The sequence below is a fragment of the Grammomys surdaster genome, unplaced genomic scaffold (genome assembly GCF_004785775.1).
Source record: "Grammomys surdaster isolate TR1022 unplaced genomic scaffold, NIH_TR_1.0 128, whole genome shotgun sequence".
NCBI classification, from domain to species: Eukaryota; Metazoa; Chordata; class Mammalia; order Rodentia; family Muridae; genus Grammomys; species Grammomys surdaster.
This window is the reverse complement of record NW_021604586.1, coordinates 924,835-946,292: the sequence shown is the minus strand read 5'-3', so window position 1 is coordinate 946,292 and position 21,458 is coordinate 924,835. Positions and strand designations below refer to the sequence as shown.

At 48.1% G+C, this 21,458-nt stretch overlaps 1 protein-coding gene across 1 annotated transcript; it reads right to left on the bottom strand.

The window, feature by feature from the left end:
• Positions 1–2,864: 2,864 nt before the first annotated feature.
• Positions 2,865–20,501, bottom strand: Atmin (ATM interactor). Its single transcript, XM_028753738.1, has 4 exons — positions 20,144–20,501; positions 10,875–11,000; positions 8,822–9,021; positions 2,865–7,003 (listed from the first exon to the last, which is right to left on the bottom strand). Exons 1-4 carry the CDS (start codon positions 20,465–20,467, stop codon positions 5,197–5,199), a joined length of 2,457 nt encoding a protein of 818 aa, XP_028609571.1. The 5' UTR covers positions 20,468–20,501; the 3' UTR covers positions 2,865–5,196.
• Positions 20,502–21,458: the final 957 nt, after the last annotated feature.

Sequence of the window (21,458 nt, the reverse complement as noted above, 5' to 3'; positions counted from 1 at the left end):
TCTACATTTTTTGATGTTGCTTAACACAGGAAAAAAAGACAAAGTAAGAGAGAGATCCTTTTCAAATTCGGTCCCAACCAGCTCATTTGAGAGGCAGTCATGTATCTACATCTCACCCGGGGGCCTGGAACAACAGCGGGACCACCAGACAGCCAAGCTCAAATAGCTGCAAGATGATGCCACGCTCAGAACAAGGTTTCATTTGTGCATGCCAGGCTTTAAGGCTCGCCATTGTAGGGCCAACAGGTCTTCGCCCATGTTGAGCAAAGAACTTTGAGGGAGATAGCAGTCACCATAGATCTGTTTTCAATCTTGCTTTCATTCTAGACATAGTCTCTGGCCCATGACTGTCATTTTCTCAAAGTTGTTTATCTTGTTGGCTGTTGTCCATTTGGTAGCCTTCTTTCTGTCTTGTAATATTAACTTGCTTCAAAGAACTGAAGATTAATAAAGACCTATGAGAGTCAATCTGCTTATTGTAGACTAGCCTCTGAAATCTGTAGATTTAGAGCAGCCACAAATGGTTTTATCTTGTTACTTAGTAAGATAATATAAAATGTAGTCTTTGAAGAGAACAAGGGGCCTTGTTGATGTGACTGAATCAGACAGTGTCCTTTGTCCATTCGCCCAGTTTGGCCCTTGTTCCTTCCAAAACCTCCCTTTTCAGCATGGCCCATGCTGTTAACTGCTTGAGAAGCCAGAGCCCGAGACCCTTCTCCATTTGTCCCACAGCCCATATGTCCTAATGTGTGAACTAAGGCACCAGTGTGTCTGCTGATAGAGAAAGCCCAGGCCACAGAAAGGGCCCTTTGAGCGACATGTAGACACAACTGAGGCTCTCTTTGGCCCTAAGAATATCGTACTAGGCAGCATTTGGCTGAAGACACTAGATGAAAATTCATGTCATTTAACAATGGGAGTGACATCTGGATATGGAGCGCAGAGGGGTCTGTGTTGTCCTCTCCCAGTATCAAATGAATGACACTTGAACACTCTTCAGGTGACAGCACAGGCGCACTGTGAGGTAAGGAGAGAGAGAACACAATTTCATAGCACTCAGATAACAAAGTTATATGTCCCTTCCTGGTGACCTCTTTGAAGGCCTTGAGCAAGCTGTTCCGTGCGTTGACTTAAATGTATCAGTTGAAGCCTCAGGAGCCTGAAGCAGGATTACCTACATTGTGCCAGGCCAGGGCTACATGCCAAGTCCATGTCTCAAAAAACAAAACAAAAAACAAGAAACAAAAAGTATCTGTTGCAAGTATTCTTTGGGGATTTTTTTTTTTGCATTTTTCATGTGTCTCTGTGTGGTCTGCATGTACATATGTGTCCATTCACATGTATGTACACACATGTATGTGGGTGAACATATTCATGTGGAGGTTGATACTGGGAGTCGCTCTTAACTTCTCTCCACCTTACTCATGGAGGCACGGCCTCTCAGTTGAACTCTGCGCTTGCTGCCAAGACTGGTCTAGTTAGCAAGGTTGCTCTGGGGATCCCATCTTATCTCTGGGATTGCATACTGGTGGGCTGTCATGCCCACTCTGGCCCATTTCATTCCTCAAGGGCGTATGCCAGGCCACTACGCCATCTTCCCAGCTACCATGCTGGGAAGAAACAAGGCTAGTCGGGATGAGCAGGTTTGGATGGAATGAATATAAACATTATAATCAAGCCCACAAAAAAGTGAGAACACAGCCCCATCAGCTTCTAGAGGGACTCATAGCCAGACCAGTGCTATTTTCTACAAATGAAAAAGCCGTATTGAATTTTACTCAGTATCTTTCAATATAAGGCTACCAAACCTCGAATTTTCTCTCTATCAGAAGGGAGCAAAGACACGGGTTTGTCTTTCCTGTAGATGACAGAGCAAAAAGGCACTGACTTGCTGTTTCTCTTGTTTTAGTCTTAAGCTGTTTAGGGAGAGAAGGTAGGCCATCATATGTTCTGAGTGCATGAGTGAGTGAATTATTATTTTGGGTTTTGTTTTGTTTTGTTTGTTTTTTCGAGACAGGGTTTCTCTGTGTAGCCCTGGCTATCCTGGAACTCACTCTGCAGACTAAGCTGGCCTTGAACTCGGGAGATCCCCCTGCTAGTGCTGGATTAAAGGCATGCAGAATTATTAACAATAATAAACTTTCCTAAAAAATTTCCCAGGTTATGACATATCTATCTCAAAATGCAAACTAGTAATTGAGTATCTTAAGGAGTGTGTGTGTGTGTTTATTTTTGAGAAAGGGTCTCACTTATTCAGCCCTGGCTGTTTCTGGGAACTTGCTAAGTAGACTAGGCTGGCTGTGAACTCACAGAAACTAGCCTGCTTCTGCCTCCGAGGTAGGTGCCACTAAGCTGGGCTTATACCTTTTTTATTTATGAATGTTGTGTATGGACATGTGTTAGGGGTACCCTCCCAAGGCCAGAAGGCATCAAATCCCTTGAAGCTAGAGTTATAGCTGGTTGTGATATGGGTGCTGGCAATCAAACTTGGGTCCTTTGGAAGAGCAGCAAGCTGTCTGAACCACCAAACCACCGCTTCATCCCTTGGAGTATCTGTTCAGGGTAAAGTGTCATTGTCTTTTCGTGAAGGTAACTGGGCGTAACCATTTCATTACCATCTTTTTTTTTTTTTTTTGGTTTTTCGAGACAGGGTTTCTGTGTATTCCTGGCTGTCCTGGAACCCACTCTGTAGACCAGGCTGGCCTCGAACTCAGAAATCCGCCTGTCTCTGCCTCCCAAGTGCTGGGATTAAAGGCGTGTGCCACCACCGCCTGGCAATTACCATCTTCTGAAATACACAAGTTCATTCAAAGTTAGGGCAACAAACTCGAATCCTAAGTATGGACAAAATTCACACAGAAAGGTGGAATTCTAGCTTCTCTTTAATCACCAAATTTATGTTTACAAACAACCTTAGGGGAGTTCAGGTGACTAAGGTTTTGTGGGGACAGTTCTTGCACATGAAGGACAATTACATGCTCCAATTCTTTTTCCTGTAACTATTAAGACACATTGCCACAGACACAAAAACTTAAAGCCACAGATCGCCGCACTTATATTTACAGAGCCGCGAGCAGACATGCATTTCTCCTTCAGCTGGAGGGCGGAAATAAATGCTTGAGCGTTAAGGCAATGAGATTCCAAAACAACAGAACATCTAAGTTAAGGCTTTATGTCTGTTCTGAAACTCACACTCACAGGCGACCACAACCACTGTTTAGCTCCTGGGTTGCATTCATCTGCTGGGTGTGTTATTAGCCCATTACTGAGTCCTTGGCATCGGGTGGACGGGGCAGGACAGCAGCAATACCAGTCTATTGAATGAGTCATCAGCGGCCCCCTTAGGCTTTATTTCCAAGGTTCGGCTTTTGGCAGCACAAACATGCCACAGAAAGAACAGGGTTTTCCAGGCTAGACCGGAAGGGTCCCCAGGCTGTGCTCATTTTGATTTGCCTCTGAGTTGGGCAACAGCTATGATCTACTTAGCACAGAGACGCCCCCAAGGCTTGCTTGACCTCCCCCCCCCCCCGGCCCCCCAGAATGAGAGAGTGTTCTTTACCATTGAAGCAATTGGTCTCCAGACTTTTCCTCCTTAAAGAATGTGTCACAACGGAATCTAGATTAGCATACTTTAGATGGGTCTATTCGACAATTGCTAGTCTCAAGGTACACATGATATACTTGCCAGACCAAAGAGCTACCTTCAAGGAAAAGATGGGGGTGGATGGAAGGAAAGACGCGTGGGCCCTGCTTCTTCTATTAGGAGTGCAGCATACTGACAAGGGCTGGGCAGGAAGGCCTTTACCTCATCCTGCGTCTGTCTTCCTTTTTAGTTCTTAGAGGGTCTCTGAGTACATTATGGAAAGCAGGTAGGCCCCCATGATCTACTGTGGAGCAGGAAGGATGTTTGTGGGTGATGTAAAGTATGTATTTGCACACAACTTCCCCCAAACCCAAAGTATTCAGAAAAAAAAGAGTTTGCTTTTGCTTGCTATGAAGCCATTGGTAGCTGGTAGCCTCTGGATAGTATTGGGATGGAGACGCAGAAGTGATCAAGGAATAATTAATGATCGAGGGGTTGGATTACTTCAGCTTCATCCCTACCTCCCCACCCACCAGGAAGGGCGACACTCAAGGGTAAGTAACTAATGGGTTAAGCAACTCTCTACCCAAACATTGAAGCAGCCATTAACCTTACAAGACTGGGTTTGGAGGTTTCTACAAGGCTAACACAGATTCTTGGTAGGTGTGCCTAGAGAAGGCATGGAACTCCTCTGCCCCTTTCCCACCCAGTCTACCTGTCACAGAAACGGTATCCCTGAGTTCTAGTAAATTAACCGAGCACAAAGAGTAGGGAGTCACAGGAACTCCAATTTACTGAAAGCTAGAAGCTCTGGGGCGACTAGAAACTACTCTCTAGCCTTTGTGTGCTCTCAGCTGGCAAGTGGCAATCCCACAGATTTGGTCACAGAGATCTTTTTGATCAACATCATTGAGGAAGCAGAGGAAAGCTTGTCCATGAAGCAGGGTGAACCCAAGATGAACAAAAGGCGGGTGTCCACAGTGCGCATCTTCACAGGCTGGATGCCTTCCTCTTACTGAAACTGCCATTTACACTAAGAGCTGTTCTCACACTGGCCAGTAACCTCACATCGAGAGAAGGACAGCACACAAAGCTGGCAGCAGTCATAGCTCAGGAGGGAGGGACAGTAGAGACTAAGAACTGTCATAACAGCTAAAGACAGCTGAGGCTTCCCTCGGTGCTTCTGAGTCGGGGACATGACAAGGCAAGGACATGTGGCATTTCAGGAGTCAGCGGCCACACAAGGGTTGTCTAAGCGTTTGAGACATGGAGGCGCCATTTGAGTGTGCTATACTCAGTTAAAGCAGCTGCAGAGCTTGCACCCTATTACCTGGTAAGCTTGGCATTAGCTAAACAGTTCTAAGTTTTACAGTGTAAAATGCCTTTTGAAAAGATAGAATAGCTACACAGGAGCAAACGTAGGCGACATTTTAGACCAACACTTTACACTTTATAACACACTCACATTTGCACACCAATCTTGTGTTCACGAGTACAAAACACCAAGAACTGCAGAGAATCTAAAAAGCTGCCCCACTGGCTACATCCCCAGTCGGTGCCAGTCCTTGACCCCGTGTTCTAAACCCACAAGGAGGGGATGCCTGGCTGCACCTTCAGAAGCTGGAGACAGCGTGCAGCTCTGCGCACGTCTGGGTTTCCACGGAGCTGAACTGGGACTCCATTGTATTCCAGGCCAAATCAGCTAGAAGGAAGTCATCCATTGCTGTCTGAGTTTCGTTGCTGGTGAGGAACAAGTTCCCCAGGGGCTCGAAGCCAGAACTCATGGTCTGTGTTTCTGTGCTGCTCAACTGGACCTTGCTCTCCAGAGCAGGTGCATGTTGAGCTGGGGAGGCTCCTTCGGTTTGAGTTTCTGTGTCAGAAGAGTCAGTACTCATGGAGAAGCTGGAGTGTTTCAGAATGCTGCCCAGGGGCAGGTGAGGACTACTGTCTAAGAAGAAGTTTAAGTCTGTCTGTGTCTGTGTGTCAAACATCTCAAGACCCAAGAAGCCTGAGCCTGCCCTGAACCCATAGGGCTGCGCGGAAGGGTCTGAGAGGAAGACGTCAGTCTGCGTCTCGATGTCCAGGGACTCCAAGACCGGCTCAGTGCTCATGGAGCCGAGTTCACTCTCCTCAGTCTGAGTCTGGATATTTGAGGCCGAGAGGAACTCTTCAATATCAAAATCAATCCCAGAATTCTGCGCTGAGCCTGATGGGAGCTGGGCGTCAGGACCGGGGTTTGTGTCGGACAAGAGACTCCGGTTATCCAGTGTTTGACCCGGCAGATTACTTGACAAGATGTTTTCTAAGTCACTCAGTAGATCTATGGTTTGGGTCTGATTATCTGTCATGTTTTGTGAAGGAAGCATGCTGTTCTGGGCACTGAAGTTTAACACAGGTGCAGACTTTTCGATGACTTGGCTTAAGATCTTAGGGTCACTCTGAGGTAACAGACCATGAGTTACTGTCTCTGCAACTAAACTGCTACTCATGATGGTGTCATTTGGAACACTGTATGACGAATGGACACTTTCAAAAATGTCCCCACACAGGCCAGTGTGGCCCACTGGCACTGAGTCATCTGTGTGGTTTTGCATCCTGCTGGTCTGGGTTTCTCTGGAGACCCCACCAGGCTGGAAACAGGCATCTATAAATGCATCTGTCTGAGCAGCTATGGATGAAGTGACCTTAGAGTTGGGTACCAATGTCTGGGTATGGACACTAACAGGAAGGGACACTTGAGAATCAAACGACAGGTCAGTCTGAGAACACGATGACACAGAGGAATCAGGGCCAAGCCACTGAGCAGAGGGTATCAAATTGGCTGAAGCATAGGACAGATCGGTCTGCACATTGGTTGAGGAAATGGTGTTCTTCTGACACACACTCCCTACCTCTTGTAAAGGACTACACAGACTTTTACTCAAGTTCACTTGAACACCTGCATTCATTGGCTCAACAACAGGACTGATAATTTTTGAGAGAGGTAGGCTCTCCTTCAGAGAGCAGGCCTCTGAATCCAGGCTGAGGATGAAGGTTCCTACTGACAAGGGTACTAAGTGCACAGCACCTGCCGCAGAACTGTGATCCACGCCTAACACCACAGGCTGGGCTGAGGAGTCCGCGGTAGGCACAAAGACAGGCACAGGGGAAAACTGCATGACCGGAAGTTTAACCAGAGCCACCTTGGGCTTTGGTAGAAGCAACTTCTGGGGGCACCTGGGAGGCGTTGCGATGCTCTGCTTTTTGGTGTGGGAGCTACAAGAGTCTTCGAGGGATGCTGCTAGCTTTCCTTCTGAAGCATCTGGTTCATGAGCATCTTGGCGAGGAGCTGGTTGGTCGCTCAGTGGTTCAGTGGTTTTACTGGACAACTTTTGGTTTTGCAGGTAGCTTTCCATTTTCCTTTTCTTACTAGGTGGGTCTCTGGAAACAGTAACAAAGCAAAAATAAATTCAATTTGAAGGTGAAACTTACACTTACCCACGTGTGTGCCTGCTCTCTGCGTTCGTCCTGTGTAATGGCGACAAAGGCTGAAGTGGGTATTGGAGTCCTGGGAGCTAGAGTTAGGGGCAGTTTTGAGCTGCTTGAGATGTGTGGGAACCAGACTCAGGTGTTCTGTAAGAGCAGAAAGCTCTCCTCACTGCTGAGCCATCTCTCCAGCCCCTCAAGGGTAGCTTTCACTGAGTACCCACCATATCTTCATTACTCAATTCCACTTCCCACAGGAGAGGAGGGACTCAGATGGTGGTGATGATTCTCTTCTGCCATCACTGAGACTTAGGCTTGCACTGGGAAACAAATCTCTCTCCAGGGACTTACTCAAGCTCTGGCCTTAACTTTTGGGACCGCTCCTGCTTCTGTCTCCTAAGGGATTTCATGCATGTGTTAAATACACTCCATTCTCAACTTGAGGAGTTTTTAAAAATTCCCTTTTTTTATTACATTTATTACTTATGTGTGTGCACATGTCACAGGACATTCGTGGTGGAGGTCAGAACAACTCTCAGGAATTGGTTCTCTCCTTCTACCATATGGGTGCCGAGGCTCAAACTCAGGTTGTCAGGCTTGAAGGCAAGAGCCTTTACTCACTGAAACATCTCTCTGGTCCTTTAGGTCTTTAAAATCAGGAACTTTCAAATCAAGAAGCTTATAAGTATCACTCCTACAGCAGAAAGCCACTACACCAAATATCAATTTGCTAATTGAAAATGAAATTTCAGCCAGGCAGTGGTGGTGCATGCCTTTAATTCCAGCACTTGGGAGGCAGAGGCAGGTGGATTTCTGAGTTCGAGGCCAGCCTGGTCTACAGAGTGAGTTCCAGGACAGCCAGGACTACACAGAGAAACCCTGTGTCGAAAAAAAACCAAAAAAAAAAAAAAAAAGAAAAAAAAATGAAATTTCGAGCTGAGCCTGTGATTATAATCCTAGCCACACAGGAGGCTGAGGCAGGGTGTTTAAGAGCAGCCTGCGGTGCAGATTGAGGCCAGGGCCAGCATCGAGAAAGAAAGCATGAGGGCTGGATGTGACTCAGGACTGAGCCCTTGCCCAGCACTGCAGAATGGAGTAAACAGACAGATGGAAGACGGAGTCCTAGTCTAGCTTTGAGTTCTCAGCAACCTGTTTCTTTAGAGAAGATGCCGGAAGTTGAGCTTTTCAGACGGGAACAGGAAGGGAGCATGGGAAACTGTGTGCTGGAGAGGTGGCTCAAAGGTTAAGGGCACTTGCTGCTTTCCAGAGATCTAATCTGGTTTCAGCACCCATATCAGGCAAGTCACAGCACTGGTAACTCCGGCTCCAGGGGCTCCAATGCCCTCTTCTAGCCTCTGCAGGAACCTGCACACACATGCTACTCACACACACAAACTGATACACACGTACATGTAAGTAAAAATAAAACCACAAAGCATCTGGATCAGCTTCTCAGGCTGTGCTAGGCACTGAAGCACACACACACCTGTAACCCCAGCACCTGGGGGCTGCACCAGGACGACACACCTGTAACCCTAGCATTTGGGAGGGTGCAGCAGGGGGACACACCTGTAATCATTAGGCCCAGCCTCAAATAAAATAAAGAGGATCCTGGCCCAGGGGCTCTTTCTGTATTCCTGCTGCTATTCCAGACACACCCTTTTTAAAGCCACAGGTCCTTTCCCTGTTCCTTCCGTTCCCTATGTGGCTGGATCTTCAGGAAGTCCCATTTCCAAGTCCTCACAGCTACTCAACAGCATCTCTGTGTTTTACCTGTGTTCTGCAGGGATCTCGTGGCCGGTTCGGTAGATGTGAGACTGCAGTGCGGTTCTGCTGGCGTAGGGACAGCCGCACGTACACTGGAAAGTCTTGCCGCAATCCTCCTCGTGTCTTTTCAGGTCCCACTCGGTGCCATAGGAATTACTGCACTTACTGCATTTGTGCTTCTTCTCTGCATGCATTTTCATAAAGTGCTGCAGAGAACACAGTGACGAAGACAAGACAGCATCACATTAAGATCCACCCACACACCCAACTTCCCACGCTCACCAGGTACTGCACTTGCCAGGAGACAGACCGCAGTCTAACATATGCCTCTCCTTATGCACAGTGGGCAGGCTGCCTTGGAACCGACCCGTGTACTCGGATTCTCAACTACACTGAAGTGCTGTGGGCAAGAATACACAGTGTGTTGGCTAGGTTTATGTCAACTTGACAAAGCTAGAGTTATCTGAAAGGAGGGAGCCTCTGTTGAGGAAATGCCTCAGTAAGATCAGGCTGTAGGATGTTTCCTTATTAGTAATTAAGGAGGGAGGGCCCAGCCCATCATAGGTGCTGCTGTCTCTGGGCTGGTGGTCCTGGGTTCTACAAGAAAGCAGGCTGAGCAGACCATGATGAGCAAACCAGTGAGCAGCACCCTCCGTGGCCTCTGTATCAGCACAAGCTCCAGCCCTGCTTGAGATGTTAGCTTGACTCCCTCCAGTGAGGGAGTATGACCTGGAGGTGAAGCTGAACAAACCCTTTCCTCTCCACCTTGCTGCCTTGGTCATGGTGTTTCTTCACAGCAGTAGTAACCCCAACTAAGACAAAGTCTCTGCAGTGTCCTCAAGACTGCAGAACGGCAGGTTAAATTCTTATTTCTATTTTCGTGCATCTGTGTGCATGTACGTAGACAGAGTCAACTGTCGGAGGGGCCAAAAGACAGATAAGATTTCCATGGAGTTATGGGTGGCTCCGAACCACCTGGCATGGGTGCTGGGAGTGGACCTTCGGGCTTCTCTAAGAGTAGTGTGTGCTTTTGACCACTGAGCCATCTCTCCATCTCAGGCTCAGTTTCTTCAGTCTCAAATCTCTTTCCTCAGTAGCTGGATCCCTTCCTCCTCACAAGACAGCAGCCTCTTTCTGAGCTTCCAAATGTCCCTCCTTACTGGCTCTGTGTCTCGCTCTTGCCCTTGGAGGCACATATACTCCAAGGTGCGCACCATAAATATTCTAACTCTTGGCTGGATTGTCTGTTTCTTCCTCTACAAACCTGGCTATGGGCATTTCACTCAGAACAAGCCTCATCTTCCACCCACACAGACTGAGGAACCATTGTGTAAGACCTGGTCAGCAGCTCCCCCAGAACTCACACTTGGCTCTCTGGCTATGTCTGCTCAGCATAACACAGTGCTCACAACACACTGATGCTTATGCCGTCTGTATGCCACTGTGCTGGCGTGATGGCTTCACAGGCTCAGCTATTTGAATCCCTGGTCCCCAATGGACTGGCGGCACTGCTTGGTTAAGTTTAGGAGGTATGGTGGAGATGGAGAAAGTATGGCACTGGGATGGCCTTCAACATGCTATTCCAAGTCTGCTCTTTCTGCTCCCTGCTTGCAGTTTAAGACAATGAGCACTCAGCTTTTGCTCCACACGGTATGTCTGCTGCCTGCTGCCACGCTCCCAGCCATGGTGGACCCTCGCTTCTCTGGAACTGTAAGCCACTTCCTTCTATAAGCTGCCTTGGTCAGGGTGTTTTTATTTATTTAAAAAAGTCATTTATTTTTATGTGTATGGGTATTTTATGTGCATGTATACCTATGTACAACATGTGTGTAGTTCCTACAGAGGCCAGGAGAGAGTGTGGGATTTCTCGGAACCGCAGCTACAGACATTTGTAAGTTTTGCCGTGTGGGTGCCAAGAACTGAATGCAGATCCTTGGGAAGAACAAGCCAATGCACTTGCACTTAACCAGGAGTCGGCTCTCCAACCTGGCCATAGTGTCTCATCACGGTGATAGCAAGTACTTAACACATGCACCTTGGGAAAAGTATAGTGACATACCTGCTTAACGAGAGAAAACTGAGAAAACGGTCTGTCAGGGCCTCGAGGGCATCCTTTGATTGGACAACAGTAGAATTTCGGTACAGTTTTCAAATCTTTTCTTATTGTTGGATTTACTATGCCATCCTGCAAAAGTAAAATCCAGCAGTTACCATCTCATTATTTATTTATTTTTCTAAGGTAGGGTATCTCTATGTAGACCAAACTGGCCTCCAAGTCAAAGATTTGCCTGGAATTAGAGGTGTCTGCAGCCCCACACCTGGCTCAGCAATTGTCTTATAGAACCCATCACAGTAGGCTGCTGGCAGATATCCCCCAGCCCCCACACACCAGGCTGCCCTGGTTCCTGGGTGTCATCCCTGCCCCCACTCTCAGTCTCAGCCCGAGAAGACTCCTGTGAATGGGATATGGACCTTGTTGGGAGCACCCCGGCTTTCCATTTTTTTTACTGTGTGTATGAGTCTGCACATACATGCATGATGTGCAAATGTATAAAGGTCAGAGGTCAGCATCAGGCCTAAATCATTCTCCATTTTACTTTTACTTTCAAGAATTATGTTTATTGATTTAGTACGTATGTGCACGTGCCACAGAACACATGTAGAAGTTAAAGGACACTTTGTAAAAGTCCCCTGTTCTGTCATGCGTGTCCAGGGACTGGCCTCAGGTCATCAGACCGGACAGCCCAGCACTCTGACCTGGTGGGCTGTCTCACTGGCCCACCATCCTACTTTTTGGAGACATGGTCCCTTACTGTGATGGCTACTCTGGTTGTCAACCTGACTATGTCTAGAATGAGCTGCAATCCAAAACTGGACATTTGAAGTAGGAAGTCAGACCTTCAATGTGGGCCTCATCTTCTGCCGGAAGTCTATATAAGGACATGGAGGCAGGAAGCTTCTGCTCTCTGCCTGCTTGCCCTCACCTTGCTAGCATATTCATCCCTTCACTGGCATTGGAGCCTACTTCTCTGGGACTCCAGCACATACCGAAGACCAGCTGAGACCTTCAGCCTTGTGGACGGAGCAACTACTTGATTATTTAACTTTCTGCTCACAGCCAGTCAATGTTAGCTACACTGCAGCCTGTAAGTCATTCCAATATATATACAGAGAGACAGAGACAGAGACAGAGACAGAGAGAGAGAGAGAGGGGGGGGGGCTCATTCTGTAAGCGGTTACTAGGGAATCCTGACTGATACACTTACTGACCCTGGAGCTCTTCAACTCCACTCGGCTGCTGGCTATGGCACTCCAGCGTGCTTCTAGGCTCCCTTCCCAGCCAGCACTAATGTAGGCGTGGCCCCCACACTTGGCTCATGTTTGCACCACATGCACTTTATAGACTGAGCTGCCTCCCAGACTATGTGAAGACCCCGCTCCGCACCCCCATTGTACTGAGGACTGAACCTAGGGCCTCACACATGCTAGGCAAGTGCTCTAGCACTCAGCTGTGTCCCCCCAGCTGGGATTTGGATCTGATTATCATCCTATCACCACCTAAAGGAGCTTCAAAATAGTCTGAATGTAGCCTCTGGCTGTTGGCGCTGTAATGAGCAATACAAGGTCTTACATACTTCCTATTAACCCTTCTGTTGTTTTATTTTATGTATATGGGCATTTTCTGTGGTTGGTGCCCACTGAGGCCAGAAGATCCGATCCTCTGGGACTGGAATTACAGATTGGCTGTGAGCTGTCAAGTACTAACTACTGAGCTACCTCCCCAACTCTGGTAATTTTTTGCTAAGTGCAATTCAATTTTTCTTAACCCAGTATTTTACCATCTCCAGTTCCTCCTCCTAAACTTTCCTTTACAAGGCTTCACTAAGTAGTCCAGGCTGGCCTTGAACTTCTCCATCTACCTCAGACTCAGATGTAGCCAGGAATGTTTGTATTACCATGTCCAGCTTTTCCAGCGTTTTATCTACTTTATTTGTTTAATTCTGGGTCAGCCAGCCGGGTGGTGGTGGTGGCACACGCCTTTAATCCCAGCACTCGGGAGGCAGAGGCAGGCGGATTTCTGAGTTTGAGGCCAGCCTGGTCTACAGAGTGAGTTTCAGGACAGCCAGGGCTACACAGAGAAACCCTGTCTCGAAAAGCCAAAAAAAAAAAAAAAAATCTGGACAAGTGAGATGTTCCATGTTACCCATGGACAGAGTCCAATTCCCAGAACCAATGATAGAATGACAGAAGGCATGAACCCATTTCTTAAAAGTTGTCTTCTGACAACCACAAGTGAGCCAACCCATAATAATAATTTATAATTATCAATAATAATGATGATAATATTAACAAAATGTAGAGTATTTTAAGAGACATGGCTTTTAATATGTTGCTCAGGATGGCTCTGAGGCTCAAGTTAGCCTCCTTCCTCAGTCTCTGGATGTACACACACCAGCACACCAGGCTGTAAGTGACATCAACTGGGAGTTTTAAAACATTTAAATGCATGTCCTATGTGTGGAGGTTAGAGAAAGCCTTGGGTAGCACCCTCAGGAATGAAAGTGTCTCTCGTTGGCCTGGAATTTGCTAGCTCTGGGATTACAACCACATGCTACCTTACCACACCAGGCATTTTTATCTGGATTCTATGGGGGATCCACTTCAGGTCCTCTGTGTGGCTACCCACACCTCAGACTCCTGGTGGCTTCAGACCCACTTCTTGTCTGCTCCCTCCCAGCTGGCTGTGAAGGAGGGGTGGGTCCTAGCTTGCCTGTCTCCAGGTCATCAGAGAAAGAAATGAGTGTCAGGTTCAGGTGGCAGCTGCTGCAGAGCACCTAGAATGCCATTCCTCTGGCACCCTGCTAAGAGGAACAGGACCCTGGGACACAGCTTCCTGTCTGCTGTGTGCTCAGTGTGAGATGCTACTAACTGGGTGGCCCAAGTCTTCCCCAGGTTCTTAGAGGTACATGTGGCCTTGCTGACTGCACTCACTGAGAGGGAAGGAAGCCTTGTTTTGTTCAGACTCCATCACCTGACTTTGTTCATTTCAAATGTCATTACCCGAGTTTTCAGTGCTGGCTCACTCATCAGGACAATGTCACAGCACTGTCTAGGGCAGTGGTTCTCAACCTTCCTGATGCTGTGACCCTTTAACACAGTTCCTCATGTTGTGGTGACCCCCAACCATGAAGTTACTTTGTTGCTACTTCATAACTATAATTTTGCTACTGTCATGAATCATAATATAAATATCTGATATGCAGGGTATCTGGTATGTGACCCCTGTGAAAGGGTCGTTTGACCCCAAGAGGGTCTGGACCCACAGGTTGAGAACTCCTGGTCTAGAAAGACCACTCACTTCGATATTTAAGTGGTCTCTCAAAGAAGTCCCCTTTCTCTTGTTCCCAGTAAAAATATTTATCTGTCACTCCTTAACCAAAGTATGTGATTTCCAGTTCCCTGTTCCGTCTAAGCTGCCATCGCAGTCGGCTTTCTGTTTCCTTCATGTATACCCACTCTGCAGGGCTCCCACAGCTTCTCCTTTACTCCTCTGGCCCTTAGGGTCTTAAAAAATTCTCTTATTCTTGACTCTGTGTGTGTGTGTGCATGTGTGTGTGACACTATCACATGAGCGGTGCCCACTGAGGCCAGAGGAGAGCCTTGGGTTCCCTGGAGCCGGAGTTTCAGGTCTGTGAATGAACCAATGTGGGGGCTAGGAACCAAACTCAGGCTCGCTGCCAGAGCAGAAAGCACTTTTAACCACCGAGCCATCTCTCCAGCTTCAATCTTAATCTTCTGGCTGTTTACTTTTTATTGTTAATGTTTTGTGGGGCCGACTGAGCCATCCCCACAGCGCCGTACTTTTGCTTTTTGCCAAAAGACTTTAACATCAATAAGCAAACGAGTTCCCTCAGTTCCCTTGTGAAGGTCTAAGTCAGTGGCTCTCAACCTTCCCAATGCTGCGGCCTTTAATATAGTTCATGTTCTGGTGAACCCTAACCATAAAATGAGTTTGTTGGTACTTCATAACTCTTTAATTTGCTACTGTTATGAATTATAATGTAAATATATGCTATGGCCCCCAAAGGAGCCGTGACCTACACATTGAGAACCACAGGTTTTGCTGAACACTGGCACTTACTATGTTATGGCAACCAACACTGTCTCTCATCACCAACTTCATTTCATTCACCAATTTATCATCTGTTTTAGTGGAAGACTTCTGATCCAACTTATACGTTCCCCATCTAGTTTTATCAGTGAGGAAAACATAGGAGTGTGTTCAATTGAAAGATGCTTCCCAACTCCTTAATTCATGTGTCCATGATGGAGTTCCTTCTGCCAAGTCATACTCAGGAGCTGTCTCCTTCATCAGGTCCCAAGCTGTTAAATGTGCTCAAAAACTGAATTGGCATCTTGCATATCTTGCCAAATGCGTGTGTACACACACACACACACACACACACACACACACACACACAAAATTTTATTCTGGGGCTAGAGAGATGGCTCAGAGGTTAAGAACACTTACTGCTCTTCCAGAGGGGCCCTCTTCTTATGTGTAAGCATACATGAAGTCAGAACACTATATATATAATAAGTACATTTTTTAAAAAAAATCTATAGATTTTTTTTCTGAAGTCCTGTGTGCGCGCACATGAGTTATTGCATACCACAAACATGTAGGAGCCTGTGGAGGCCAGAAGAGGGCGTCAGATCACCTGGAGTGAGTGGCGCATGTAGGTGCTGGGAACTGAACCTGGTCCACTGTAAAAGCTGTACTCACTCTTAACCATTGAACTAGTTCTTTACTTAATATTTTAAAATTAATTTTGAAACGTTAAATTTTGGCCCCAGATGGATATTTAATGTACCTTCAACCATGCCATTACCTTGTGTAGACCATTTCTGGCAGCTTCCCGATGTCATCCATGGCCACTTCACTGGCCTGAGGCATGCAAGTCCCCAGCCTTCTTACATTACTTTTATACCTAATGGAACTCAGACTGAAATGTCTTTTAAAAGTTCTCCGGACTAGAACTGACTCTGAGAGTCATACATTCACATAGACTTTACATCCGGGTCCCTAGTTGCAAAACCCCAAACCCTCCTAAATCAGAAAGTTGGCGAACTTCTGATTGGTGGTCAGAGTTCTGCATTTGGAGCATTTCAGGTGCTCAGCATGTAATTTTAATTTCCCAGCCTTTTCATTTGTGTTACCAATTGGCTCTTAGTATTCTGAATCCAGTAATCGTCCAATGTGAGCTTGTGTACTGTACACAATGCTCCCCAGGCTCCCCAGACCTGAAGTGCAGTTTAAGTGGGGCTGAGACCACATCAGTGCAGATGGATGCTAAACCCCTCTGCCCCAGCAGCCACCCACCACCCCACACTCCCCTCCTTGTGGGGCCAACCCCTTTATCATGGGTGCCCACAGGGCTTTGGGTTTTTTTTCCTACTGTTCGGAGACAGTGAGTTCAAAGGTTAGCTGGGGAGGGGAGACAACTGCATACCATACGACAGGGTCATGGTAGGAAAGTAGGCGTTTCTTCTGCTGTCATCTGCATAGTCAAGGACCAGTGTGAGGTTGGAAGGAGAAACCACTCTCACTCACTCCCTCACTCCGTGACTCTCCCCCACTGCTGCTGGCTCCTTTGCTCTACTTTTGCTTGTAAGGTGCTCTGCTCCCAGCCAAACACTCCTCTCTCAGGTGGAAACGGGGGAACACTTTATTAACATAATATTATGAGTTACTAATATTAAAAATAATAAATACATTTAAATAATAATATTTAAATATTTTAAGAATCTGCAAAAGAGAAGATGGGCCCCAAAACAAGATGGTGGGGAACAAGGGTGTTGCTCAGTGAGAAGCATTTGCCAGCAGGATTGAGTCTCCGGGTTCCATCTTTAGCAACACAGAACAAAACCTCCAAAAAAACAAGACTGGAGAAGAGACCCAGATAAAAGAAGGAGGGGCTGGGGAGATGGCTCAGTGGTTAGAGCACTTGTTGCTCCTGCAGAGCTCAGATCCTAGCACCCATGTGGCAGCTGGAAGCTCACAACCACCAGTAACTCCAGCTCCAGGGAACCCAGTGCTGGCTTCTGACCTCTGTAAACATCCATACTTTTGACATGCACACATACACAGAAATGAAAAAAATAAAAATACTTTAAAGAACAGACAAAGAAGGGCAAAGGGTGTGTGGCTGAGGAGTAGAGTCAAGAAGACCATAAAGATGGCGGCAGAAATAGCCTAGCACATCACCACCCTTGCTGAAAGCACCCAAGGAGCCCACTCTAAACGCAGAGTCAGTAATCGTCAGATAAGACAGCTTTTGGAGCAACTTGCTGCAACCCTTCTTTCCTCTGTACAATAAAGTCATAAAAAAAAATCACTGAACACATATCCCTGGCTGGAGCAGAACACAGGATCACAACGCTGGGCTTAGGAAGCCAAATGCCCCTCGATAACAGGCTCCGTAAGTGCCCACCTGCGCCCTCCCCTGCTTTCAAACGCCTCTCCAGCAGCCAGGCAGAGCCTACTTCCTCCCACTCTTCCTCTGCATCATCGCTCCCTCTCTGCTGAGCCCACTGCAGGCTGGGCTGGCTGATGACATGTCCACACTTCCTTCAGGGCGTGGGATATAGACACTTATTTTGAGAACCCGCATCAAACCCAAGGCGGCTTACAGTTCCTCAGCTGTAGCTGCCATCCTTCAGAAGGGCTTGGGTATTAGGCTGTGGGGTAGATTAGAATATGATAACCACACAACAACTGGTAGGGGAGAGAAAAATTATCGTGGCCAGGAAAACAGAAAAATATGGAATGAGATTAGAATCACTCAAGCAGCTGTAGCCAAGACAATGAGAATTTCCACTGAGCTGAAGAAACTCAGCCAATGTAGGGCTGGAGAGATCGACCGTGCTCCCCCAAACACACAGGGCCTTCTTTCTGGGGACCATATGTGCTCACGACACTCTTTTCTTTCCTAATACTATTTTGAGAATAACACGTGTCAAGAATTGGACTGAAGGGCCTCTGTGTAGTGGCCAGCTTGAGGGTACACATAGCTGCTACTCAGGCCTCACCATAAAGGTCTGGCTATGTCACACAGGCCCCTTCACTAGGAAAAAAAAACAGTCCCTTTCCATCAGACAACAGATGCCTAGGTGCTGTGGGCCCCGAGGTTACCAAGGCAGAGGTTACAAGGAAGTGAGCTGCCTGACAGGGAAACAGCAGCCATAGCCCAGAGGCAGTTTAAATACTGCTAAACAAAGCTTCCAGAGACTAAGCAGGATTCCTCTCCCAACAGCCCATCTTTCTGTTGCTCAATATCTGGGTTCAGGAATGGGCCAGCCTGTTCACTGCTGACTCCAGAGAGGAGAATCTGACATGCGGATGAAGATTCTGGAAAGAATGACTTGTTTCACACAGGCTCCAGGCCAGAGAAGATTCTGGCACTCTGACATGCTAAAATCTGAATAAACACCTGACTGCTGAGATCTACATTTGCTAGAGTGGGTCATGGTGGTGCACACTGTGGTCCCAGCGCTTGGGAGGAGGCAGGATAAACTTATCCCCAGTAAGTATAAGGCTACTCTGGTCTACATAGTGAATTCAGGCTAGCCAGGGCTACATAGCAAGACCCTGCCTGAAAAGTGAACTGAACCAAACCAAGCCTGTACTGGCTCAGCCATGCTCCTCCTGTCACATGCCATACGTGGCCTCTTGTGAATTTCTGAGCTGTGAACACGAAGCTAATGTACATTATCACACCGCTTCTCCACAGCCAGTGGCATCTTTGTGCTTCTAAGGCAGAACCAAGTTTTGGGGTACAGTGCTCCCAACAGCAACTCCAGAGAAAAGAACAAATACCTTGTTAAGAAATGCTAGCTGGAGTCACTGTGGCCAACACACAGAGGAAGCCCTTGGTCAGAATGGCAGCTTTGTTTTGTGATCAGAAACCAATTGGGGCTGGGGCTAGAGCTGTAGCTCAAGAAGAGTGCTTGCCTAGGGCTCATGAAATCCTGGGTTTGATCACAAGCACTGAATAAAAATGGTCACGATGGCGCATGCCTGCAGTCTCAGCACTCAGGAGACTTCAGGAGCATTTAGGGCAGGAGGATCAAGAGTTCAAGGTTATCCTCAACTACATAATGAGTTTGAGGATAGCCTGGGCTATACAAGGACATGAGCTATCCTATCGGCAAGGGGGACAACAGTGAAGGCAGATTATGGTTGTTGAGTGCAAGTTGTAAGGAACTGAGGGATTAGGCTGCAGAATTCTTAACAGGCAGACTCTTCACCCACCTAAATCATGGTGAGAAAAAAAAGAGAGACTTTTAACATTTAGGATGAAACAGAAAACTGCAGGCTGAAGCCCGCAGTGAGTTGTACTTGTGTTTTGGAACGAGCCCCAAACCTTTACACACAACTTCCTCGGCATGCTCCTGCTGACATTTCCTGACCGACCTTTCTCTGAGATCACTGTTGCCTTCTGTCCAGCTGCTAAGTAAAGGCAGACATCCTCTCAAGAACACCACACTTATTTGCCCTGCTACAGACTAAAACCTCAAAGTTGCTGTCGGGGAGTTCTCGGGAAAATGCCCATGGTGGATTTACCTGAAGGTCAGACAGATCTTGCAACCCTCCGAGTAATGAGTCAAATCTGGCCAGGGTAAACGTGCACAAAACTGCTTTCAGTGACTTGCGTTTTCCAGTTGGAGCATTGGGGACAGAGATCTGATGGGGGAAGGAAGCTTCCTACTGTAAAAGCTGAGAATCTGTGACTTAACAGGTCTGGCACGGGGGTCCTAATATCTGATCCCCCCCCCCAAGCTTCCAGAGTATGCCATAGGTTTGAAAGCCACCGTCCCCATTTACGTAACACGGAGAGGTCTTGGTCAGACAACCGGCATACTATCTACGGGTGGACCTCCTCTAAAGATCCGCGGGAGAAACCTCTCTTCCTCTCATTCCTGCGCAGAGTTGATCTTAGCAACCTTGTAAAACTTGTAGCTCCAGCGCCCAGAGCCCAACCCGCAGCTGCTTTTGAATGACCAGGTAGGACCCACCGGCGGTTCCGTGGGAGGGGCGGAAAGCCTGTGGGGTGGCATCTGGGTGCCTTGGCGACATCACCTGTCGCTCATCCTCGGAAGCTGGGTAAACAGGCAGCTCGCTGAGGTGTTGCGGGCACGCCACCGAGACGCCGCTTGGCCCGGTGCGTGTGCGCGCCCCGCGCTCTCGCCGTGCTCGGTCGGGCGCAGGTGGCAGGGCACCGCGCAAAGCCCGCACACCCCGCGCCCCCGCCGCGGCCCGCTCACCTGCAGTCGGTGGCTCTTGACTAGGTGCATGTTGAGCGCAGGACTGTTGGGCAGGATCTTGCCGCAGCCGCGCACGGTGCACAGAATATTGGTGCGTACAGCCCGGGACAGCTCGCTCACAGACGGCTGGATCAGCTCCCGGGCCGGTGGCACCGGGGCCGCGGCCCGAGCCCTGGCCGGTCGCGGTCGGCTGCCTTGCAGTCGCGACTCCGACGGCCTCCACGGGCTTGAGGCGGCGGCGGCTTCCCGCGTACTCGCCGGCGTGGCCGGGACACCCGGGGCCGGACCCGCAGACTCAGCCGCCGCCGCCTCCGTGGCCGCCATGGCTCCCGCACGGCCGCCAGGCCCCTCTCACTGTGCCCGCCCCCGCCGCAGCCACTTCCGGCAGGGGGCGGGGCCTCCGGGCTCATTAGCATCCGGCCGGGCGGCGGCCGCAGCGCCCCCAGCCGGCCGCGGCGAGCGCGTATTGGAGGTTGAAGTCCCAAGGGCTGGGAGAGCAGGTGAATTGGATGGATTCCATGGACCCACGCTTTCTTCTTTCTAGGGACCTGAGCTCAGGCAACAGCTGGGTAGAAGAAAAAGGGATGCTTTTAGGTTTAACCTTTTTTTTTGACCGTTGCTTTATTGTTATTAGGAATTAATTTTATATTGTAGACTATTTGATTAGCGTGCTTAAGGCCCTGGATTTGATCGGCAGTACTTTAAAAACAAAACCACTTATTTTTGAGGCCCCATCTGGCTTCAAACTCCCCATATAGTTAAGGAGTCCTTGAACTCCTGATTCTCTTACCTCTACCTTTCTAGTCCTGGGATTTTACTAAGCCTGGATGGTAGTGTTGAAGATTGATTGAACCCAGTGCCTTGTACGTGTACGCTGGCAGCTGAGCCCACTCCCAAAAGACTAATTATCTCTTAACTCGAAGACGGAAGAGTCTGAAGTAGATCTAGTCAGCTGAAAACAAGGTATCAGCTGGGCTTGTTCTTCCAAGAACTTTGCCTTTTCCAGCTTCTAGAGGTCACCTGCATTTCTTTGCCAATGGTCCTTCCTCCACACCAAAATCAATAATGAGGAGTTGAGTCTGTCACATTCCATAACAGACATCTATCCTCATTGTCACCACGCCTCCTAGTACATCGGACCTGGGTATCAACAGGGCCATCCGCTCAACTGCAGGGTCCCTTTGCCTTGGAAACATACTCAGACTCCAGGAATTATGAAGCAGACATCTTTGAGAATTGTTCAGAGTGACGTTAGGCTACTAAGTCTTGACTGCTGGATGGATAGTCATGTCAGAAAAATAAGGTTAGTAATGTG

Bases quoted from the DNA above. Each gene is read 5' to 3' on its own strand.
- Atmin (XM_028753738.1), bottom strand. From the start codon at position 20,467: ATGGCGGCCACGGAGGCGGCGGCGGCTGAGTCTGCGGGTCCGGCCCCG. The intron at 9,022-10,874 runs GTATGTCACTAT...TGTTCTCTGCAG, and splicing joins AGTTTTCTCTCGTTAAGCAG to CACTTTATGAAAATGCATGC. The intron at 7,004-8,821 runs GTAAAACACAGA...TACTGTTTCCAG, and splicing joins GAGATCCCTGCAGAACACAG to AGACCCACCTAGTAAGAAAA.